The 19,553-nt window shown below is 46.7% G+C and overlaps 2 protein-coding genes across 4 annotated transcripts in view; both read right to left on the reverse strand.

The window, feature by feature from the left end:
• Positions 1 to 4,842, reverse strand: part of tppp3 (tubulin polymerization-promoting protein family member 3) — a 22,373-nt gene extending 17,531 nt beyond the window's left edge. Inside the window, exon 1 of the mRNA XM_084015934.1 lies at positions 4,737 to 4,842. The gene's annotated coding sequence lies outside the window, so the exon portion shown is untranslated. The remainder of the gene's footprint in view (positions 1 to 4,736) is intronic.
• A 3,024-nt stretch (positions 4,843 to 7,866) lies between these two features.
• Positions 7,867 to 19,333, reverse strand: zdhhc1 (zDHHC palmitoyltransferase 1). 3 transcript variants are annotated; one of them, XR_014597637.1, is made up of 12 exons: positions 18,804 to 19,333; positions 17,410 to 17,629; positions 16,273 to 16,448; positions 14,363 to 14,464; positions 14,093 to 14,217; positions 13,282 to 13,437; positions 13,049 to 13,179; positions 12,750 to 12,838; positions 11,911 to 12,019; positions 11,602 to 11,677; positions 8,453 to 11,208; positions 7,867 to 8,401 (listed from the first exon to the last, which is right to left on the reverse strand). XR_014597637.1 is itself a non-coding variant. In XM_084015910.1 (11 exons), exons 2-11 carry the CDS (start codon positions 17,626 to 17,628, stop codon positions 10,688 to 10,690), a joined length of 1,704 nt encoding a protein of 567 aa, XP_083872036.1. In that variant the 5' UTR covers position 17,629; positions 18,804 to 19,333; the 3' UTR covers positions 7,867 to 10,687. The 3 variants fall into 3 exon arrangements, 1 of the variants encoding a protein (XP_083872036.1); XR_014597638.1 differs by having other exon boundaries at positions 7,867 to 8,404; XM_084015910.1 differs by having other exon boundaries at positions 7,867 to 11,208.
• Positions 19,334 to 19,553: the final 220 nt, after the last annotated feature.

Genomic DNA, 19,553 nt, shown 5'->3' on the forward strand with positions numbered 1-19,553 from the left:
CCCACCACAAACACCCATGAAACCACATGAAATACCCATAAAACCACCACAAACACCCATAAAACCACCACAAACACCCATGAAACCACCACAAATACCCATGAAACCATCACAAACACCCATGAAACCACCCCAAAGACCCATAAAACCACCACAAATATCCATAAAACCACCACAGAGACCCATAAAACCACCACCAACACCCATGAAACCACCACAAAGACTCATAAAACCACCCAAAGACCCATAAAACCACCACAAACGCCCATGAACACACCACAAAGACCCATAAAACCACCACAAATATCCATAAAACCACCACAGAGACCCATAAAACCACCACCAACACTCATGAAACCACCACCAACACTCATGAAACCACCACAAAGACCCATAAAACCACCACAAACACCCATTAATACACCACAAAGACCCATAAACCCATCAAAAGACCCATACACCCATCACAAAGACCCATAAACCCATCACAAAGACCCATAAAACTACCCAAAGACCCATAAAACCACCACAAACACCCATGAATACACCACAAAAACCCATGAAACCACCACAAAGAATCACAAAATCACCACAAAGAACTATGAAACCACCACAAAGACCCATAAACCCATCAAAAGACCCATAAACCCATCACAAAGACCCATAAACCCACCACAAACACTCATGAAACCACCACAAACACCCATGAACCACGACAAAGACCTATGAAACCACCACAAAGACCCATAAACCCATCAAAAGACCCATACACCCATCACAAAGACCCATAAACCCATCACAAACACCCATAAAACCACCACAAACACCCATGAAACCACCACAAATACCCATGAAACCATCACAAACACCCATGAAACCACCCCAAAGACCCATAAAACCACCACAAATATCCATAAAACCACCACAGAGACCCATAAAACCACCACCAACACCCATGAAACCACCACAAAGACTCATAAAACCACCCAAAGACCCATAAAACCACCACAAACGCCCATGAACACACCACAAAGACCCATAAAACCACCACAAATATCCATAAAACCACCACAGAGACCCATAAAACCACCACCAACACTCATGAAACCACCACCAACACTCATGAAACCACCACAAAGACCCATAAAACCACCACAAACACCCATTAATACACCACAAAGACCCATAAACCCATCAAAAGACCCATACACCCATCACAAAGACCCATAAACCCATCACAAAGACCCATAAAACTACCCAAAGACCCATAAAACCACCACAAACACCCATGAATACACCACAAAAACCCATGAAACCACCACAAAGAATCACAAAATCACCACAAAGAACTATGAAACCACCACAAAGACCCATAAACCCATCAAAAGACCCATAAACCCATCACAAAGACCCATAAACCCACCACAAACACTCATGAAACCACCACAAACACCCATGAACCACGACAAAGACCTATGAAACCACCACAAAGACCCATAAACCCATCACAAAGACCCATAAAACCACCACAAACACTCATGAAACCACCACAAACACCCATGAACCACAACAAAGACCTATGAAACCACCACAAAGACCCATAAACCCATACAAAGACCCATACACCGATCACAAAGACCCATACACCCATCACAAAGACCCATGAAATCACCACAAAGACCCATGAACCACCACAAAGACCCATGAACCACCACAAAGACCTATGAAACCACGCCAAGAAGACACAACATGACCACAAATTGATGCAAAACCACAACAAAGACACACAAACCAGCACCACAAAGAGACAGCAGCTGTGTGAACGTCGAGACCCGGGTCTGCTGATCCAGTCTGACGGGTTCCTGCTGGACTGGTTCACCCGAGGAACACGGAAGCTCTGTATGTGTTGATGCTTTCTTACTTTAAATAACACAATAAATCACACATCACTATGTCATCTGTCGTCACGGCAACAGAGACACAAACAGCAACATCATGTGTAGCAGTCATCAGAGACAGGAAGTGTGTCAGACAGGAAGTACTTCAGTGTGTTTGTGAGGGTGGACAGGAAGACGTCACGATTGTTGAATCCATCATACAAGGCCGGTGACCTTTGACCCCAGGATCCATTTTGGCCCCTGATTTCTGAGATCAACCACAGCTCATTGTGATGTTTGACATCCTCCACCAAAATAATCTGGTCTACTGTGTTTCTCTACTGTGATTCTCTACCTACCTACCTGACTCTCTACCCACCTGTCTCTCTACCTACCTACCTGTCTCTCTACCTACCTACCTGTCTCTATATCTACCTTTCTGTCTACCTACCTACCTACCTATCACTCTATCTACCTACCTGTCTCTCTATCTACCTGTGCCTCTACCTACCTACCTGACTCTCTACCCACCTGTCTCTCTACCTACCTGTCTCTCTACCTACCTACCTGACTCTCTACCCACCTGTCTCTCTACCTACCTACCTGTCTCTCTACCTACCTACCTGTCTCTCTATCTACCTTTCTGTCTACCTACCTACCTACCTACCTACCTATCTCTCTATCTACCTACCTGTCTCTCTATCTACCTGTGCCTCTACCTACCTACCTGACTCTCTACCCACCTGTCTCTCTACCTACCTGTCTCTCTACCTACCTACCTGACTCTCTACCCACCTGTCTCTCTACCTACCTACCTACCTACATGACTCTCTACCCACCTGTCTCTCTACCTACCTGTCTCTCTACCTACCTACCTACCTGACTCTCTACCCACCTGTCTCTCTACCTACCTACCTACCTTACTCTCTACCCACCTGTCTCTCTACCCACCTGTCTCTCTACCTACCTACCTACCTGTCTCTCTACCTACCTGTGTATCTACCTACCTACCTGACTCTCTACCCACCTGTCTCTCTACCTACCTACCTACCTTACTCTCTACCCACCTGTCTCTCTACCCACCTGTCTCTCTACCTACCTACCTACCTGTCTCTCTACCTACCTGTGTATCTACCTACCTACCTGACTCTCTACCCACCTGTCTCTCTACCTACCTACCTACCTACCTACCTACCTACCTACCTGTCTCTATACCTACCTGTGTCTCTACCTACCTACCTGACTCTCTACCCACCTGTCTCTCTACCTACCTACCTACCTGTCTCTCTACCTACCTACCTGTCTCTCTACCTACATACCTGTCTCTCTACCTACCCACCTGTCTCTCTACCTCCCCACCTGTCTCTCTACCTACCTACCTGTCTCTCTACCTACCTACCTACCTACCTACCTGTCTCTCTACCCACCTGTCTACCTACCTGTCTAACTGTCTCTTTACCTACCTACCTGTCTCTCTACCTACCTACCTGTCTCTCTACCTACCTACCTGTCTCTCTACCTACCTTTCTGTCTCTCTACCTACCTTTCTGTCTACCTACCTACCTGTCTCTCTACCTACCTACCTGTCTCTCTACCTACCTATCTGTCTCTCTACCTACCTACCTTTCTGTCTACCCACCTGTCTCTCTACCTACCTACCTACCTTCCTACCCACCTGTTTACCTACCTGTCTACCTGTTTCTCTACCTACTACCTGTCTCTCTACCTACCTTTTCTGTCTACCTACCCACCTTTCTGTCTCTCTATCCACCTGTCTCTCTACCTACCTACCTGTCTCTCTACCTACCTATCTGTCTCTCTACCTACCTACCTTTCTGTCTACCCACCTGTCTCTCTACCTACCTACCTACCTTCCTACCCACCTGTTTACCTACCTGTCTACCTGTTTCTCTACCTACTACCTGTCTCTCTACCTACCTTTTCTGTCTACCTACCCACCTTTCTGTCTCTCTATCCACCTGTCTCTCTACCTACCTACCTACCTACCTACCTACCTACCCACCTGGCATCACTGGTCTGGTTTTTAAGGTTGGATTGTTTTTAACCTCCATGTTGTTGACGCTCACTTTAAGTAAATATCAGTAAAAGTTCAGATCATCTATATTACAAGATTCAGATCAGAACTGTGGCCCAAAAAACTTTGATCAGGTCCAGGACAGACAGTCCAGATGTCTCTGTCCCATCAGTTTATTTGTGTGTAGACAACAATAAGTCAGTGTGTGTGTCAGCAGGAAGCAGCTGTCACTATGACATCATATGTTGTTCAGTGGGAGTGGGAGCATCACCAGGGACCAGGGATTCACGTGATGAGGAGAGAGTCACGTGACGCCCTGCAGAAGGACCGCCCACATTTTATGTCACAATGTTGAGGCATTGCAGTCAGCGTGGACACGTTTTCTGATTTGAGACTTGAGGAAAATCGATGGAGGGAGAGACTCAAGATGACTGCGACTAAGAGATACAAACAACTACAAAGAGACAGAAGATGGCTACAAGGAGACAAACATAACTACAAAGAGATAAAACATGACTACAAAGAGACAAAGGTCTTTGTAGTCATAATGGGGACCATATTCTGACATGAGTTCAGCTCCGCCCACAAAATATGTCATCACTGTTTACAAACAAAAAAAGGTCCATTTAGAGTCAGACCAGAAAGATGGGGATGGTACCCGAAGGGTGGGGCGACCTGACGATTGACAGATCGCTACCACGGCGACACAAGCACACATGCACTCATGACCTGCAGCACCAGAAAGGTTACAGACCAAACAGGAAACTGTGAGCTGGGTCGCTGCCAGAGAACACACAGTGTGTGTGTGTGTGTGTGTGACATACCTCTCATTGCCGCTCTTTGTGATTGACGCTGTTGTGATGTTGTCGTGGCCTGTTGCCGGGGCAACCCCTCCTCAAACATCAGAGGGACGGTGACATGAATGAAAAAGACAAGCGTTATCAGACGGATCATCGGGACCGTCAAAATAAAAGCCTGGGCTACTCCTGATCCCCGGTGAAAACGAGTCCCAGTGTTGCTTGTAACTGGTCCTTGTGAAGAACCGGTTTTAATTCACACCGACGACAGAAACACAAACAACTGATTGACAGACTAACCTCTAATCTGCGACTCTGAAACACTAATGTGACCCCCAGGGGGTGCTCAAGCTCACACTCTGTACAACTAGGGTAGGCTTAGCTAGAAAACCAAACAGCACTCCCCTTCGAACTACAAATGCAGGTTATGTCCAATGAAGGAACAGAAATGGGACTGATGTAATGAAAAACATAAATGTATTAAACGCTAGACAATAAATATGCTGGTTGGTAACCAGAGCAAGCAAATGTAACCGGCAGAGTAGTCATGGTCTGGGGGAAGTTTGTCCCTCTGCAGCCCCGGTAGCCCCCTGACGTCACGATGCCTAGCTAGCAGCTGACTGGCTAACGCTACATATGATGGCTAGGCCAGGTGTTTATAAAACAGTCATCACGGCCGCACTTGGAGAGTTTACCTGGTACGAAATAGGTCTGCAGCTGTGTGTGGGGTGGACGCATGGTGCTCTGCTGTAGAGAAGAATAGGTGTCGGGTCGACTGGCAGACGCTACAAGGGTTCGTACGGTGTGCTGCCGAGGGTCTTGGGCGGGCACCCGCCGGGCATTGGCACGACTTAAACGACGCGGCGCCTAAAAGGCGGATTGCTCCTGCTGCTTTGCCTTATTTAAATCATGTTTAATGATAGCTGTGCCTCCCTTTACAGTTTTCTTTCTTTTGTTTAGGTATTTTGTCATGGCCGCCGTCTAGGTCCCCCCCCCCCGACTCACGTGGTAATGGTTGCCCCAGTAGTTCCATAAAGTCCTGCTAAGTGGCTGTGTAGTAGTGTATCCCATCTAGCATTCTGGTGTTAGTAAGCACCCCTCCTTCTTGTCTTCCCCCTCCAGAATACTAGGGCAGCGGCTTCCAGGGCAGGTTCCTGGATCCGTCCTCGCGCACTGCACGTGTATTGTAGTGGTAAATTGTACCTCACCATATTGATTGTATCACTTGTAGTGGTCGTGTCTATGCATGTGTGTGTGGGTGGGTGTGTGTGTGTGTGTGTGTGTGTGTGTGTGTGTGTGTGTGTGCAGTTGACTGTAGGCACTGGAGTCAAGAAACACGAGTGGTGAACTTCACGTTTTCTCCGGACAGGTAACCTGCTTTGCGAGCCATTCCATATTTATGGTTATAGTGCTTATATTGTTCCTGGTGGCAGCCAATACCAGTAGTGATCCCCCCTTTTAGACCGCTAGGTTTGTTGCACAGATTGTGCTATTACGACGGTGTGGCCATTTTTAAGTGTATTTATGAATAAAAGATTACTTTTCTACTGAAAGCACGTCTCTGTCTAGTCCATTTTCCACATATTTCTATGAACCTCCTTGCCTCAGATAAGGTACTTAGTAGTTCGTATATAAAGTATATCTTGGTGTGAAAGCCACCAGGTGGCGTTGTCAAGGATCTTGACGCCCAGATCTGATCAAAGCTTAGCAAGGTCACAAAAGGCCATGTAAGAAGCAGCAGATGGGATTCAACAATACAAAAGTCACAAGTGAATAAGGTCTCAGAATAAATTCATCAGTGTACAATTACAGTGAATAAAATCCAATAAATAGGTGCTGATCACACACATGGACACAGTATCACACATCACACTGGAGAACACTGCAAACAAGATGCTGCCTCTACAAGAGATATTGCACAATGCCCATAGGCCAAACAAGATATATATATATATATATCCTCTCCGTCTCTCTCCCAAGTGGGCGATGACAGCCGGAGCTCATTAGCATTTAAAGGTGCAGGCACAGAAGCAGCATGTTCTCAGCAGAGCTCATTTGAGCAACTTTTAGACAGCTGAAATTCAGGACCACGGATGGGTTTGGGGAAATGCATATCGAATACATATTGAGTGTTGTTGGACCTCTGACAGCTGTGTAAAAATTGTTGAAAAGCACCTTTTCCGATCGTCCTTCTTGTGGGGTTCCCCAGGGCTCTGTATTAGGACCACTGCTTTTCATTACACATAGATAAGCTTAAAGTCATCAAACTACAAATCGCTGTTTTTATTTGCTTCTGTTGTCACAAATAACGAGACTGCGTCAGGAATAGTGACGGGACGATATCAGATTTGCGATGAAAACAAAAAAGTGGATTGTGGTGAATTTCCCATGAATCATAATCATCACTCAACTTTTCATGTTGCCCCGTGTCAGGAAACAGGAAAACAACATTCACCCTAATTAGATCTGTTGAGTCCGCTTAAAGGAAAACACCACCGCATTTCCATACTGAACTATGTTCTGCTCTGATCTTAGACGAGGTGATACATACCTCCCTCTCCTCTGTGCGTGCACTCAATGGCTCTTGCGCGCACTCCGCGCAGCGCTAATTTGCTAGCATGTAGCTTGTCCTTAGGATCCAAAGGGGGGTGAAGTTAGAAGCGACCAAGCACTTCCACGTTGTCCCTATTTAAATACGGTTACGTGAGTAGTTACACGACCCAAGTTTGCTTACACAAAATGAAACATGCCAATTTTTCATTTTGTATCACCTCGTCTAAGATCAGAGCAGAACATAGTTCAGTATGGAAATGCGGTGGTGTTTTCCTTTAAAAACGTGATCCTCTGAAAACCCGCTGAAAAAGATCTCGACTAAATCATCTGATCTGAGTCCGTTTTAAACATCAACGTCTAAAAACTCACTTCTTTCAGTTGTTTTTTTGTGTCTGGAAAATTGTGTTTCTTCTTGTTTTTTTTCGGTCGATTTCACAATTTCATAAACCTGGCAACTCGAACCCTGCAATATAAATTAAGTTGTTGCTTTTTTAAATAATAAGAATTTTCATTTATTATTATTAGTTGTAGTAATATCATTACTACTACTTATTATCATCATCAATCATCCGGAGGAAGCATCAGGTATTCGGATATGAACATATAAGAAATAACTTTTCTTCATTTATTGGTAAAATCAGCTGACAGCTGTAAAAGACAACAAACTGGACAGAAGCAGCTGAAACAGACTCAGGAACAGTTCAACACTCACATGGCAGCTGAGTCAGCCCGTTAGCTGAGCTTAGCATAAAGACTGGAAACCAAGGGAAACGTTAGCATGGCAACAACGTCCAGCTCCTCGAAGGCTGAAAACAAGTAACCAGGTCTCACCCGTATCACACCCAGGTCTCACCCGTATCACACCCAGGTCTCACCCGTATTGACTATAGTCCTTTGTTTGTTTCACCCGTCCACATTAACACGACATCGTTGCTGTACCCAGAATGCAGCAGTTTCTGTCCCAGGAGACCTGCTGATTATTTGACGCGGTTGGTTTTCCCCCTGCTTCCAGTGTTTCATTGTGAAGCTAAGCTAACGAAGCTTATGTAACGAGCTGCTGTATCATCAGTGGCATCGCCGTGACCCGAAGCAAAGAGGATCTGTTGCTAATCAACAACTCTGGGGGGGGGGGGGGGGGGCTGCTGGCATATGATTGGCTGAAAAGTGAAACATTCAAATAAAAGTGACACAAAAAAGGCGGTGAAAAAGATTTGTGAAAAAGAGCTTCATGAAACAAACTAATCTACATAATTGAGTCATATGTACACTCAACAAAAATATAAACGCAACACTTTTGTTTTTGCTCCCATTTTTCATGAGATGGACTTAAAGATCGAAAATTCATTCCAGATACACAATATTACCATTTCTCTCAAACATTGTTCACAAATCTGTCTAAATGTGTGATAGTGAGCACTTCTGCTTTGCTGAGATAATCCATCCCACCTCACAGGTGTGCCACATCAAGATGCTGATCTGACATCATGATTAGTGCACAGGTGTGCCTTAGACTGTCCACAATAAAAGGCCACTCTGAAATGTGCAGTTTTGTCTCACAGCAAAATGCCACAGATGCCACAAGCATTGAGGGAGCGTGCAATTGGCATGCTGACAGCAGGAATGTCAACCAGATCTGTTGCTCGTGCATTGAATGTTCATTTCTCCACCATAAGCCGTCTCCAAAGGCGTTTCAGAGAATATGGCAGTACATCCAACCGGCCTCACAACCGCAGACCACGTGTAACCACACCAGCCCAGGACCTCCACATCCAGCAGGTTCACCTCCAAGATCGTCTGAGACCAGCCACTCAGACAGCTGCTGAAACAATTGGTTTGCATAACCAAACAATTTCTGCACAAACTGTCAGAATCCGTCTCAGGGAAGCTCAACTGCATGCTCGTCGTCCTCATCGGGGTCTTGACCTGACTCCAGCTCGTCGCCGTCACAGACTTGAGTGGGCAAATGCTCACATTCGATGGCGTCTGGCACGTTGGAGAGGTGTTCTCTTCACGGATGAATCTCGGTTTTCATTGTTCAGGGCAGATGGCAGACAGCGTGTGTGGCGTCGTGTGGGTGAGCGCTTTGCTGATGTCAATGTTGTGGATCGAGTGGCCCATGGTGGTGGTGGGGTTATGGTATGGGCAGGCATCTGTTATGGACGAAGAACACAGGTGCATTTTATTGATGGCATTTTGAATGCACAGAGATACCGTGATGAGATCCTGAGGCCCATTGTTGTGCCATACATCCATGAACATCACCTCATGTTTCAGCAAGATAATGCACGGCCCCATGTTGCAAGGATCTGTACACAATTCTTGGAAGCTGAAAATGTCCCAGTTCTTGCATGGCCAGCATACTCACCGGACATGTCACCCATTGAGCATGTTTGGGATGTGCTTGACCGGCGTATACGACAGCGTGTACCAGTTCCCACTAATATCCAGCAACTTCGCACAGCCATTGAAGAGGAGTGGACCAACATTCCACAGGCCACAATTGACAATCTGATAAACTCTATGCGAAGAAGATGTGTTGCACTGCATGAGGCAAATGGTGGTCACACCAGATACTGACTGGTTCTGAGTCCCCAGACCCCCAATAAAGCAAAAAAATGCACATTTCAGGGTGGCCTTTTATTGTGGACAGTCTAAGGCACACCTGTGCACTAATCATGATGTCAGATCAGCATCTTGATGTGGCACACCTGTGAGGTGGGATGGATTATCTCAGCAAAGCAGAAGTGCTCACTATCACACATTTAGACTGATTTGTGAACAATGTTTGAGAGAAATGGTAATATTTTGTATCTGGAATGAATTTTTGATCTTTAAGTCCATCTCATGAAAAATGGGAGCAAAAACAAAAGTGTTGCGTTTATATTTTTGTTGAGTGTAATTAATACATTTACATATCTAAGTCTGGTATTATATAACTTATGATAATGTGTATTCAGTCTTGGTCCTCCAGCCGTCATGACAAAAGTCAGTCAAGTGCATGCTGGGTGTTAGAGTTTAGCATTACTCTACTGACTTTACTCCAGCAGCTGGACAGGAAGTGATGTTACGACTTTGGCTTCAAATAGAGGCTAAGCCCCGCCCCTCGCTGTGTCTCTGGACAAAGCACTCCATCCCTCTGGCCCTGGGTTACCATGGAGACCTGCTGTAACCTGGGCCACACTCGTGGTCGGGGGTGGGGGGTGGAGCACCAGGGCGTCTCCATGGCGACGCCCACAGAGACACAAACACACTGAGCAGGTTGTCTGTGGCGTACCGGGTTTAAGGTGTGCAGGTTCAGGATCTGGCCTTTGGCATTCGGGACTAAAAAGTCAAACACAAGAAATATTTGCGGGGATACAAAACGAGTTTTGAAATAAATTAAATTGTTGTGCGTGGCCGTTGTGAGAGACTAGATTGTTCCGGTGTCACAGCTCCATCCAGGACGCTCCACCCGAGCCCAGCGATGTCCGAGACGCCGGTCTGGACCCAGGCCTGGCCCCCCCGGGGGGTCTTGAGCTGGTCTGCCTCCTGCCCAGACTGAGGCCTTCCTCCTCCCAGGGCTCAGCCACCTCGCCACTCGCCCGGCTCACAAACACCATGGGAGGCTGCGTGGACGCCATCTCAAACCTCAGCGCCGCCACGCCCCTCGTGGTGCGGGAGGAGGTGGCGGCCTTCCTCTTAGTCCTGGGCTGGGGGGACGGGAGGGGCCCCATAGGGACCGCTCTGTGTGAAGACGTGGCAGCGTCTCCGGCGGCGGAGGACGAAGAGCCCAGTTTAGCCAACGCCACAGGGATCTCCTCCAGAGACTCTGCAGAGTCCGAGTGGTACTCGGCAGGAGGGGCGGCAGCCTTGACAGGGCCCAAGGCAGGGGCCAGGGGGGGCAGGGAGGCCCTCAGAGGGAATGCTGGGAAAGGAAGTCGCTGCCCCAGGGACACGCTGCCGTACTCTGCAGGAAAACAACACACCAACACATGGAATCCCATTTAATCACACAAACACGAACCGTCCTGACTGGGTCTGTGGTCCCCCAGAGGTCTAGATAGTAGCTCACATTAGTCCAGAGACCAGTCTGGAGCAGGTGGACACTAGACCTTGAAAGGGTTTTCTACAAACTAGACACGTTGGCTTGACTTTGGCTCAACACTGAAGTCTGTTCATGGCTGAACTTTAATCGGAGGAGAAACTGACTGTTGCTATGATACAACTTATACGTTTCATACTTTTTATCTAAATGCATGTTCTCGTTTGTGATCGTGGCTCCTGAGTCACAGTAAAACCTCACACCGGGTTTCCTTGAGCTCCACTGTGTTTATTATGGTATCTAATTAGTTGTGCATACCGGGGGGCGGGGCCGGACCCGGGCAGCGCCCTCTGGTGACGTCTGCTGGAACTTTACGGGCCTTCCTCTTCTTTTTCTGGCGAGGCACAAAGACACAATCTCACGGTCCAATCAGGAGGAAGTATTCACGTGTGATGTCACACTGAACATGAACATGTGTGATGTACTATGTGACCCTGAGAACCAATTAGCTAGTTAGCAATTAGTGATACTAAAATACTAACAAACAAGACAAATGTTTCCCCTCCAGTCTGACACTGTGTGTGTGTTTACCTGTGTGTGTGTGTGTGTGTGTATCTGTGTGTTTACCTGTGTGCGTCGGTGTGTGTGCGCTACTGGCAGCTCTGATGACAAGGTGGGCGGAGCCTCCTCCATGACAGGACTGGACACAGTCCTCACTCTGCCGTTAGACAGGAACCTGACACACACACAAACAGTTAGCTTCATGATTCAAGGACCTGTCAATCAGCAGGTAAGCCCCGCCCCCTAAAGCATCCCCTGCTTTCTGGTCTGGTGGACTCTAAACGGACCATAATGTACTAAATGAACATCGTGGTGGATTGAAGAAGACTTGAAACTAGAGATTGAGACCATAAACTCATGTTTACACTGTTTACTGAGATAATACATCAAGAGAGAAGTAGGACCATTTTCTCATAGACTTCTATACAACCAGAGAGGAGTCGCCCCCTGGTGGCCAGCAGAGAGAAGTAGGACCATTTTCTCATAGACTTCTATACAACCAGAGAGGAGTCGCCCCCTGGTGGCCAGCAGAGAGAAGTAGGACCATTTTCTCATAGACTTCTATACAAGCAGAGAGGAGTCGCCCCCTGGTGGCCAGCAGGGAGAATGACAGTTTTAAGGACCGGAGGTGGTCTCCTGGTGTTGACTTAGCAGAGACAGCTTAAATAAGAAAAAGTTCACCTATAGGAGGATAAATATTAACAGAAAGTGTATTATATCTTCAGCTGGCGCCTTAATGTAATGTTTTACTTTTCAGGAATTAAGAACATAAATTGCTGCATCAAAATTCACAGGAACACAGAAAATGCAGGGAGCAGGTCAGACGACCCAATGACGGGGGGGCGGGGGCTTGAACTCCCAACAGCATGTGATCCGGCGGTCTGGGTTGAGCCAGGACAACTTACTCTGCCTCCCCCTGCACAGCCACAGTGGTAGGGTCCTCCATGTCCAGCTGAGGGTTTGTGTAGCCCAGAGTCCCTGGATAGTCCTGGTCCTGAGGGGGGGGAGTTACAATGATACATATAAATATATAATAACAATAACATTAATAATATCAATATCAATAGCTTGGCTAGCTAGCTAACGACGTGTTGGTGACGTGATCATATCAGGTAGTCTGACAGGATTATGGGTGGGAAAAACAGCCACATATCAGGTCAGGTGACACCTGAGCCAATATGGCTGCCGGCGGAGGCTCAGTTACCTTGACCAGGTGGACGGACGGAGGAGGAGGAGCTGCCGGCTCCTTCACCGATCCCGGTCTCCTCGAGTCTCTACCGTCCTGACGGTGACGCTGCCGCACGATGTACTCGAAGGTACTGAGTCTGTTCCACACTGCAAACACACACACACACACGGTGATGACAGCAGTCTCTCTGCCTCCACCTGCTGGTGGCGCCTCACATAGAAACACAGACTGCTCAGGTGTGGTCTTACTCAGGTAGATGTGGAAGCAGAGCAGGTGACAGAGCAGCACAGACGACAGCAGACCCAGAGCGATGGTGACAGCCGCCAGACCGGGAATCACCGCCGCCGCCGCCTGCACCGGAGCCACCGGCAGGAAGACGAACCACATGGCGGTCTCGTTCCTCACTGCAGGCGCACACACACAGACACACACACACATCAAACATGTTTTATTGTTAAGGAACCCTTCAACTTCCTGCCATTCACAGGGTTCCTCCACCTTCTCCAAAGTCAAATTCAAGCACTTTCCAAGCACTTCCAGGTGCATTTCCATGCTTTTCCAGCCCCTTCCAGCTGTGGTTAACTCCATATTTGTATCAATCCAATGGTCAGTATTCAGTCTACTTATGATGTCACTTGTTCATCACATTAAATGAGATGTTATTGTCCTCTAAACAACCAACATGATGTTTGGAGACAGCTTTTTACAGAAGGACCACAAATGAAAGGAAAACTAATTCCACTAACAGATCCACAGAAATATAATCACCAACTATTTTCATCATCTGTTCATCATCAAAAGTCATTTGTCATGCAGAAATGTCAGAAAATGCTGTTTTCAGTCCCTCAGATATGGAGATCTTTTTTTCTCTGTACATAGAACACACATTTCAAGACCTTTATTCTACATCCAAGCACTTTTCAGACCAAAATTCAAGTGTTTTTCAGCACCCGTACTAACCCTGAATCTAAATATTTGTCTCTGAGGTAAAAGTGATTTTAAGTTTAAGAAGTTCTTAACGTTAAAAGAGACTCTTCTGGGTCAGAGGTCATGCCTTACCCAGGAAGTGTTTGTCAGAGCGCAGTTTGGACGGGTCCAGAAAAAACTCAATAAAGACGTAGGAAGCAACGACCAGAACCAGACAGACGCCCAACAGAGCCGAGACCACACTGTGGAGGAACAACCTGCAGGAGACAAGGGCGTGGTACTACTGAGTGCACGCAGAACTGCTGAGTACACGCAGTACTGCTGAGTACACACAGTACTACTGAGTGTTGAATAACAAACAAGAACAAGAAGGAGTAGAAGAAGAAGAAGAGACAGACTTACTTGTAGTTTCTGCTCCCCACACAGTTGTTTAGCCAACGACAGTGATGGTCGAAGTTGGATACACACTTGTTACAGGCACTGCAGTGCTTCGACTTGGGACCCCTGAAACACACAAGACGTACGAGGTACAAGTCCCACAGGTGTACCCAAGGTACAAGTCTCACCGGTGTACCTGAGGTACAAGTCTCACAACCTCACCGGTGTACCCGAGGTACAAGTCTCACCAGTGTACCCGAGGCACAAGTCTCCCCGGTGTACCCAAGGTAGAAGTCTCACCGGTTCACCCGAGGTACAATTCTCACCGGTGTACCCGAGGTACAAGTCTCACTGGTGTACCCGAGGTACAAGTCTCACCAGTGTACCCGAGGTGCAAGTATCACAGGTGTACCCGAGGTGCAAGTATCACAGGTGTACCCATGGTACAAGTCTCACTGGTGTATCCGAGGAACAAGTCTCACCGGTGTACCCGAGGTGCAAGTATCACAGGTGTACCTGTGGTACAAGTCTCACTGGTGTATCCAAGGTACAAGTCTCACAGCCTCCCCAGAATACCAGAGGCACAAGCCTCATTGCTAAATCAAGTTAAACGTACAATTTTACTTTGTTTATTGTCAACAGGTTGTATTAGGTTAGTTAAAAGCAAAAGTATTAAGTTGAACTTCATAAACATGTTTTGCAGAAACAAAATAATTGTGAATTGAGTGAACAAAAAATATATTTTAACATAATTACAGTAGTAGTAGTAGCAGTAGCAGTAGTAGTAGCAGTAGTAGTAGTAGTAGTAGCAGTAGTAGAAGTAGTAGCAGTAGTAGAAATAACGTGATGCACTCAGTGATGTAGGGACCAGGCTGCAGGTCTTGGTGTGACTAGTACTAGTAGTAGTAGCAGTAGTAACAGTAGTAGCAGTAGCAGTAGTAGTAGTAACAGTAGTAGTAGTGATACCGTGATGCACTCAGTGATGTAGGGACCAGGCTGCAGGTCTTGGTGTGACCCACTTTTCCAGGGCCCCCTGGGAGAGACCAGCCCACTGACCTGGTTTCTGCATGCAGCTCAGGATCAGATGTATCAGACTGGTTCACATCAGACCTTCAGTGATCACGTTCATTATTTACACCACACTGAGGAGGTGTGCTGCATTAATCATGTAGACCGCTGCTGGGAACCAGGAGGGAACACGGTCCCCCCCCCCCGAGACCAAGACCCCCATCTAGACGTTACCACAGTCACAGTGGTTGGTTGAGGTCTGCGTTGTCATGGGAACGTGAACAGTGAAGAGCTGCAATAGGTCTGCAGGGACAGCGTTCTCCAGTGAGAGACATCCAGCTGGGACATGAGGTCAGTCCAATGCTCTCCTGCTCAGGTAAACACACCTGAAGGTTCACTGTCTTCGCTCAACATGAAGCAAAAGATATGAAGTATATAATATACGGGTACCTGGAGAATATTAGCATGCATCAGGTAAACGTTCAGGGTTCCTCCACCTTCTCCAAATCCAAGCACGAATTTCGCATTGAAAAAGAGATGTTATTGTCCTCTAAACAACCAACATGATGTTTGGAGACAGCTTTTTACAGAAGGACCACAAATGAAAGGAAAACTAATTCCACTAACAGATCCACAGAAATATAATCACCAACTATTTTCATCATCTGTTCATCATCAAAAGTCATTTTTCATAAAGAAATGTCAGAAAATGCTGTTTTCAGTCCCTCAAATATGGAGATCTTCTTTTCTCTGTTATATCATAGATGTTATCACATACAACACACATTTCAAGACCTTTATTCTACATCCAAGCACTTTCCAAACCTGGAAAACACCAGACTAAAATCAAGTGTTTTCAAGGATTTCCAGCAATGTACCAGCCCTGAGTTAGTAGATGTAACATACTGACACCAGCAGGTACTCACACGTCCACCTGGCACAGGAAGCAGTGGCAGTTCTCGATGACGTGGGCGTGTTTGGAGCGGTCGAAGACGGGGACCGGACCCTTGTGGCTCTTCGTTCGGACGTTGCGGTCGGCCGGGTCGATGGACACGGCCATCACGTGGACGCACAGGTGGCACACGAACATGACGGCCGTACACTGACACCGAGGTCAGGACTCAAACTCTGGATCATCACTGGACAGTCGATTTCAAACATCACACGCTCACATTTCAAAAACAACGTCTCTGTTAAATAAAACTACACTCAATAGGAGTGTTGAAATACAATCTGAGAGTTCCAGAGATAAACACTGAATGTTGTGTTCACGTTCTCTCTAGAACTCTCTGAACTCAAACACCATGAGTGAGTTCCTTCCTCAGTAAACTGAAGGATGAATATTTAACACCCAGCTTTGTTTCCATCCAAGTTCACCTGCTGACAAGCCACATACTTTTAGAGATTAGGTTGCAATATTTACTGATGTATCGAAATATTTAGAGACCGGTGTTTCCCATACAGAGACCAATGTGTGGCGAGAGCCAGAGAATCAACACCAAGCACCACCAATTGATTCTGGGGTTTTTTGTCTTTTTTCAATGGAATTTCGAAATATAAATATTGTTACGTTCATTCATCTCGCATAGCACACTTTTTCCCTGTTAAACACACAAACACACACACACACACACACTAGAGACAATATTAACACAGAAAAAGACTTTGGAGACACATGGTAATATTTCGAGATAGGAGTCCTAACATTTAGGGATAAAGTTGTTACATTTAGAGCTAATGCTACATTTTGAGTTAAAAGTCTTAACATTTAGAGATGATGCTACATTTAGAGATAAAAGTTGTAACATTTAGGGATAAAACCCGTAACATTAAGGGATACAAGTCGTAAAATTGGGAGATAATGTGAAATCTAGAGATAAAAGTCGTAACATTTAGAGATGATGCTACATTTAGAGATCACTGACTATTTCAACTTGATTCCTGAAACCTCAGGTGACTGTTTACCTAACAGCGGCCCTGATCCCCCGACCATGCGGGTGATGGGGGACCACCAGGCCCACCGGGCCCACTGGGACCACTGGGGCCACCGGGTCTGAGGATACGATGTAGCCTGCGGGGATCCAGTGAGCGGGCAGCAGGGGGACGAACACGCCGAAGCCGGTGACGGCGAAGTAGACGTAGAGCAGCCAGGCCAGGAGCTGGAAGGGGTGCGGCGGCCAACTCCAGCCGTTGGTCCGTGAGCAGAGCGGCGTGTCGCCGCAGTGGGCACCATCAGCCCTGACCGGCGCCGTGCGGTTCGGGTTCCTACTGCACACGTCCATCCTGCACACATATCAGGACACAACCAGGAGGTATTGATATTGATATAGTATCACCGTACCCGGGGCGACAGAGCCTTTTCAATTGCTGCCCCTTCCCTCTGGAACTCACTACCCGCACACATCCGAGCCTGCACCGACCAGCCCCCCTTCAAATCACTCATCAAAACCCATCACTTCAGAATTGCCTTCAACCCCCAATAATCCACTATTTCATTTAATTTGTATTGCATCACAACTTGTTTTTAAATGTGCCTGCTTTTTAACCGTTTTATAACTTCACATTACATCTTTTTAATGTAACTTACTTCTTAAAAATAGCCTGCTTGTTTTTAATGCACTCACTTGTAGCCTGCCTGTTTCTAATTGTACTTGTTTTAAATGTATTGATTTTTTTTTTATTGTATTACTGTATGTAAAGTTTCTTTGAGTACCTTTGAAAAGCGCTATACAAATAAAATGTATTATTATTATTATTATGCCTATTATAGTATGCTTCATGGTCTTTGTGTTTTTGAGCTGCAGCGAACATCTTTATTTCTGATTTACCTGCTGCTCGTTAGATGAAATGTCCTTTTGCAGAATTAGTTCAACCTCTTTTAAAGAGAGTCAACCTGGAAATCTTAACATCCATTTTAAATCTTTCAATCCTTTTGAGCATATATATATACACACATGCTTTTCCAGCTGTGGTAAACTCCATATTTGTATCAATCCAATGGTCAGTATTCAGTCTACTTATTATGTCACTTGTTCATCACATTAAATGAGATGTTATTGTCCTCTAAACAACCAACATGATGTTTGGAGACAGCTTTTTACAGAAGGACCACAAATGAAAGGAAAACTAATTCCACTAACAGATCCACAGAAATATAATCACCAACTATTTTCATCATCTGTTCATCATCAAAAGTCATTTTTCATAAAGAAATGTCAGAAAATGCTGTTTTCAGTCCCTCAGATATGGAGATCTTCTTTCCTCTGTTCTATCATAGATGTCATCACATACAACACACATTTCAAGACCTTTAGTCTAAATCCAAGCACTTTTCAAACCTGGAACACGCCACACTAAAATTCAAGTTTTTTCAAGGATTTCCAGCACCGTACCAACCCTGTATATATAGATAATGCTGCTTATTAACGGACTGTCCCGGGTGGGACGGCGGGCTCACCTCTTTAGCTCGGGTTAACCGTGAAGCGGCCGCCGTTCTGCTGCGTCTCATCCCGGACTCCGGGACCTGACAGGCGGGGCGGGGCGTGGAGCCCCCCCCGCGGCCGGCCCCGAGAGGAACCCGGAGGCAGCTCTACTGGTGCGGGGCCGCCGGGTCAGACCGTTCCGGTGCTGCAGCCGTTAGCTCACATCCATCCCGGTGTCCCGGCTACATCCCCCGCGGACCTCCAGCAACGATCAGATTAACGACATTAGCGTGCTAAGCTAATCGCTAATAGCCCGCTAGCCTCGTCGCTGCCATCCTTGCTAGCTAGCTACCTAACAGCGACCAGGCAGCGGGGCAGGGACCGGACCGGACAAGACCGGACGCTGGGGACTGTTAATGTTGAACGCGGAAGATTGTTTTTTAAATATTTAGCAACCGCTGGAAAGTCAAGTCTGCGCTAACTGTGAGCTAACTAGCATAGCCGCCACCGCTGCTGCCTGCAGGCGTCTCCGAGCTCCAACCCTGTACGCCGTTTCCTTGGTAACGCTCCAGGTCCGTTCTCATTGGTCACAGCTGATCCCGCCCACTTCCTAGTGTGCGTGTGTGTGTGTGCGTGTGTGTGCGTGTGTGTGTGTGTGTGTGCGTGTGCGTGCGTGTGTGTGTGTGTGTGTGTGTGTGTGTGTGTGTGTGTGTGCGTGCGTGCGTGCGTGCGTGTGTGTGTGTGTGTGTGTGTGTGCGTGCGTGTGTGTGTGTGTGTGTGTGCGT

Source organism: Eutrigla gurnardus (genome assembly GCF_963514095.1).
Source record: "Eutrigla gurnardus genome assembly, chromosome: 1".
Lineage (NCBI taxonomy): Eukaryota > Metazoa > Chordata > Actinopteri > Perciformes > Triglidae > Eutrigla > Eutrigla gurnardus.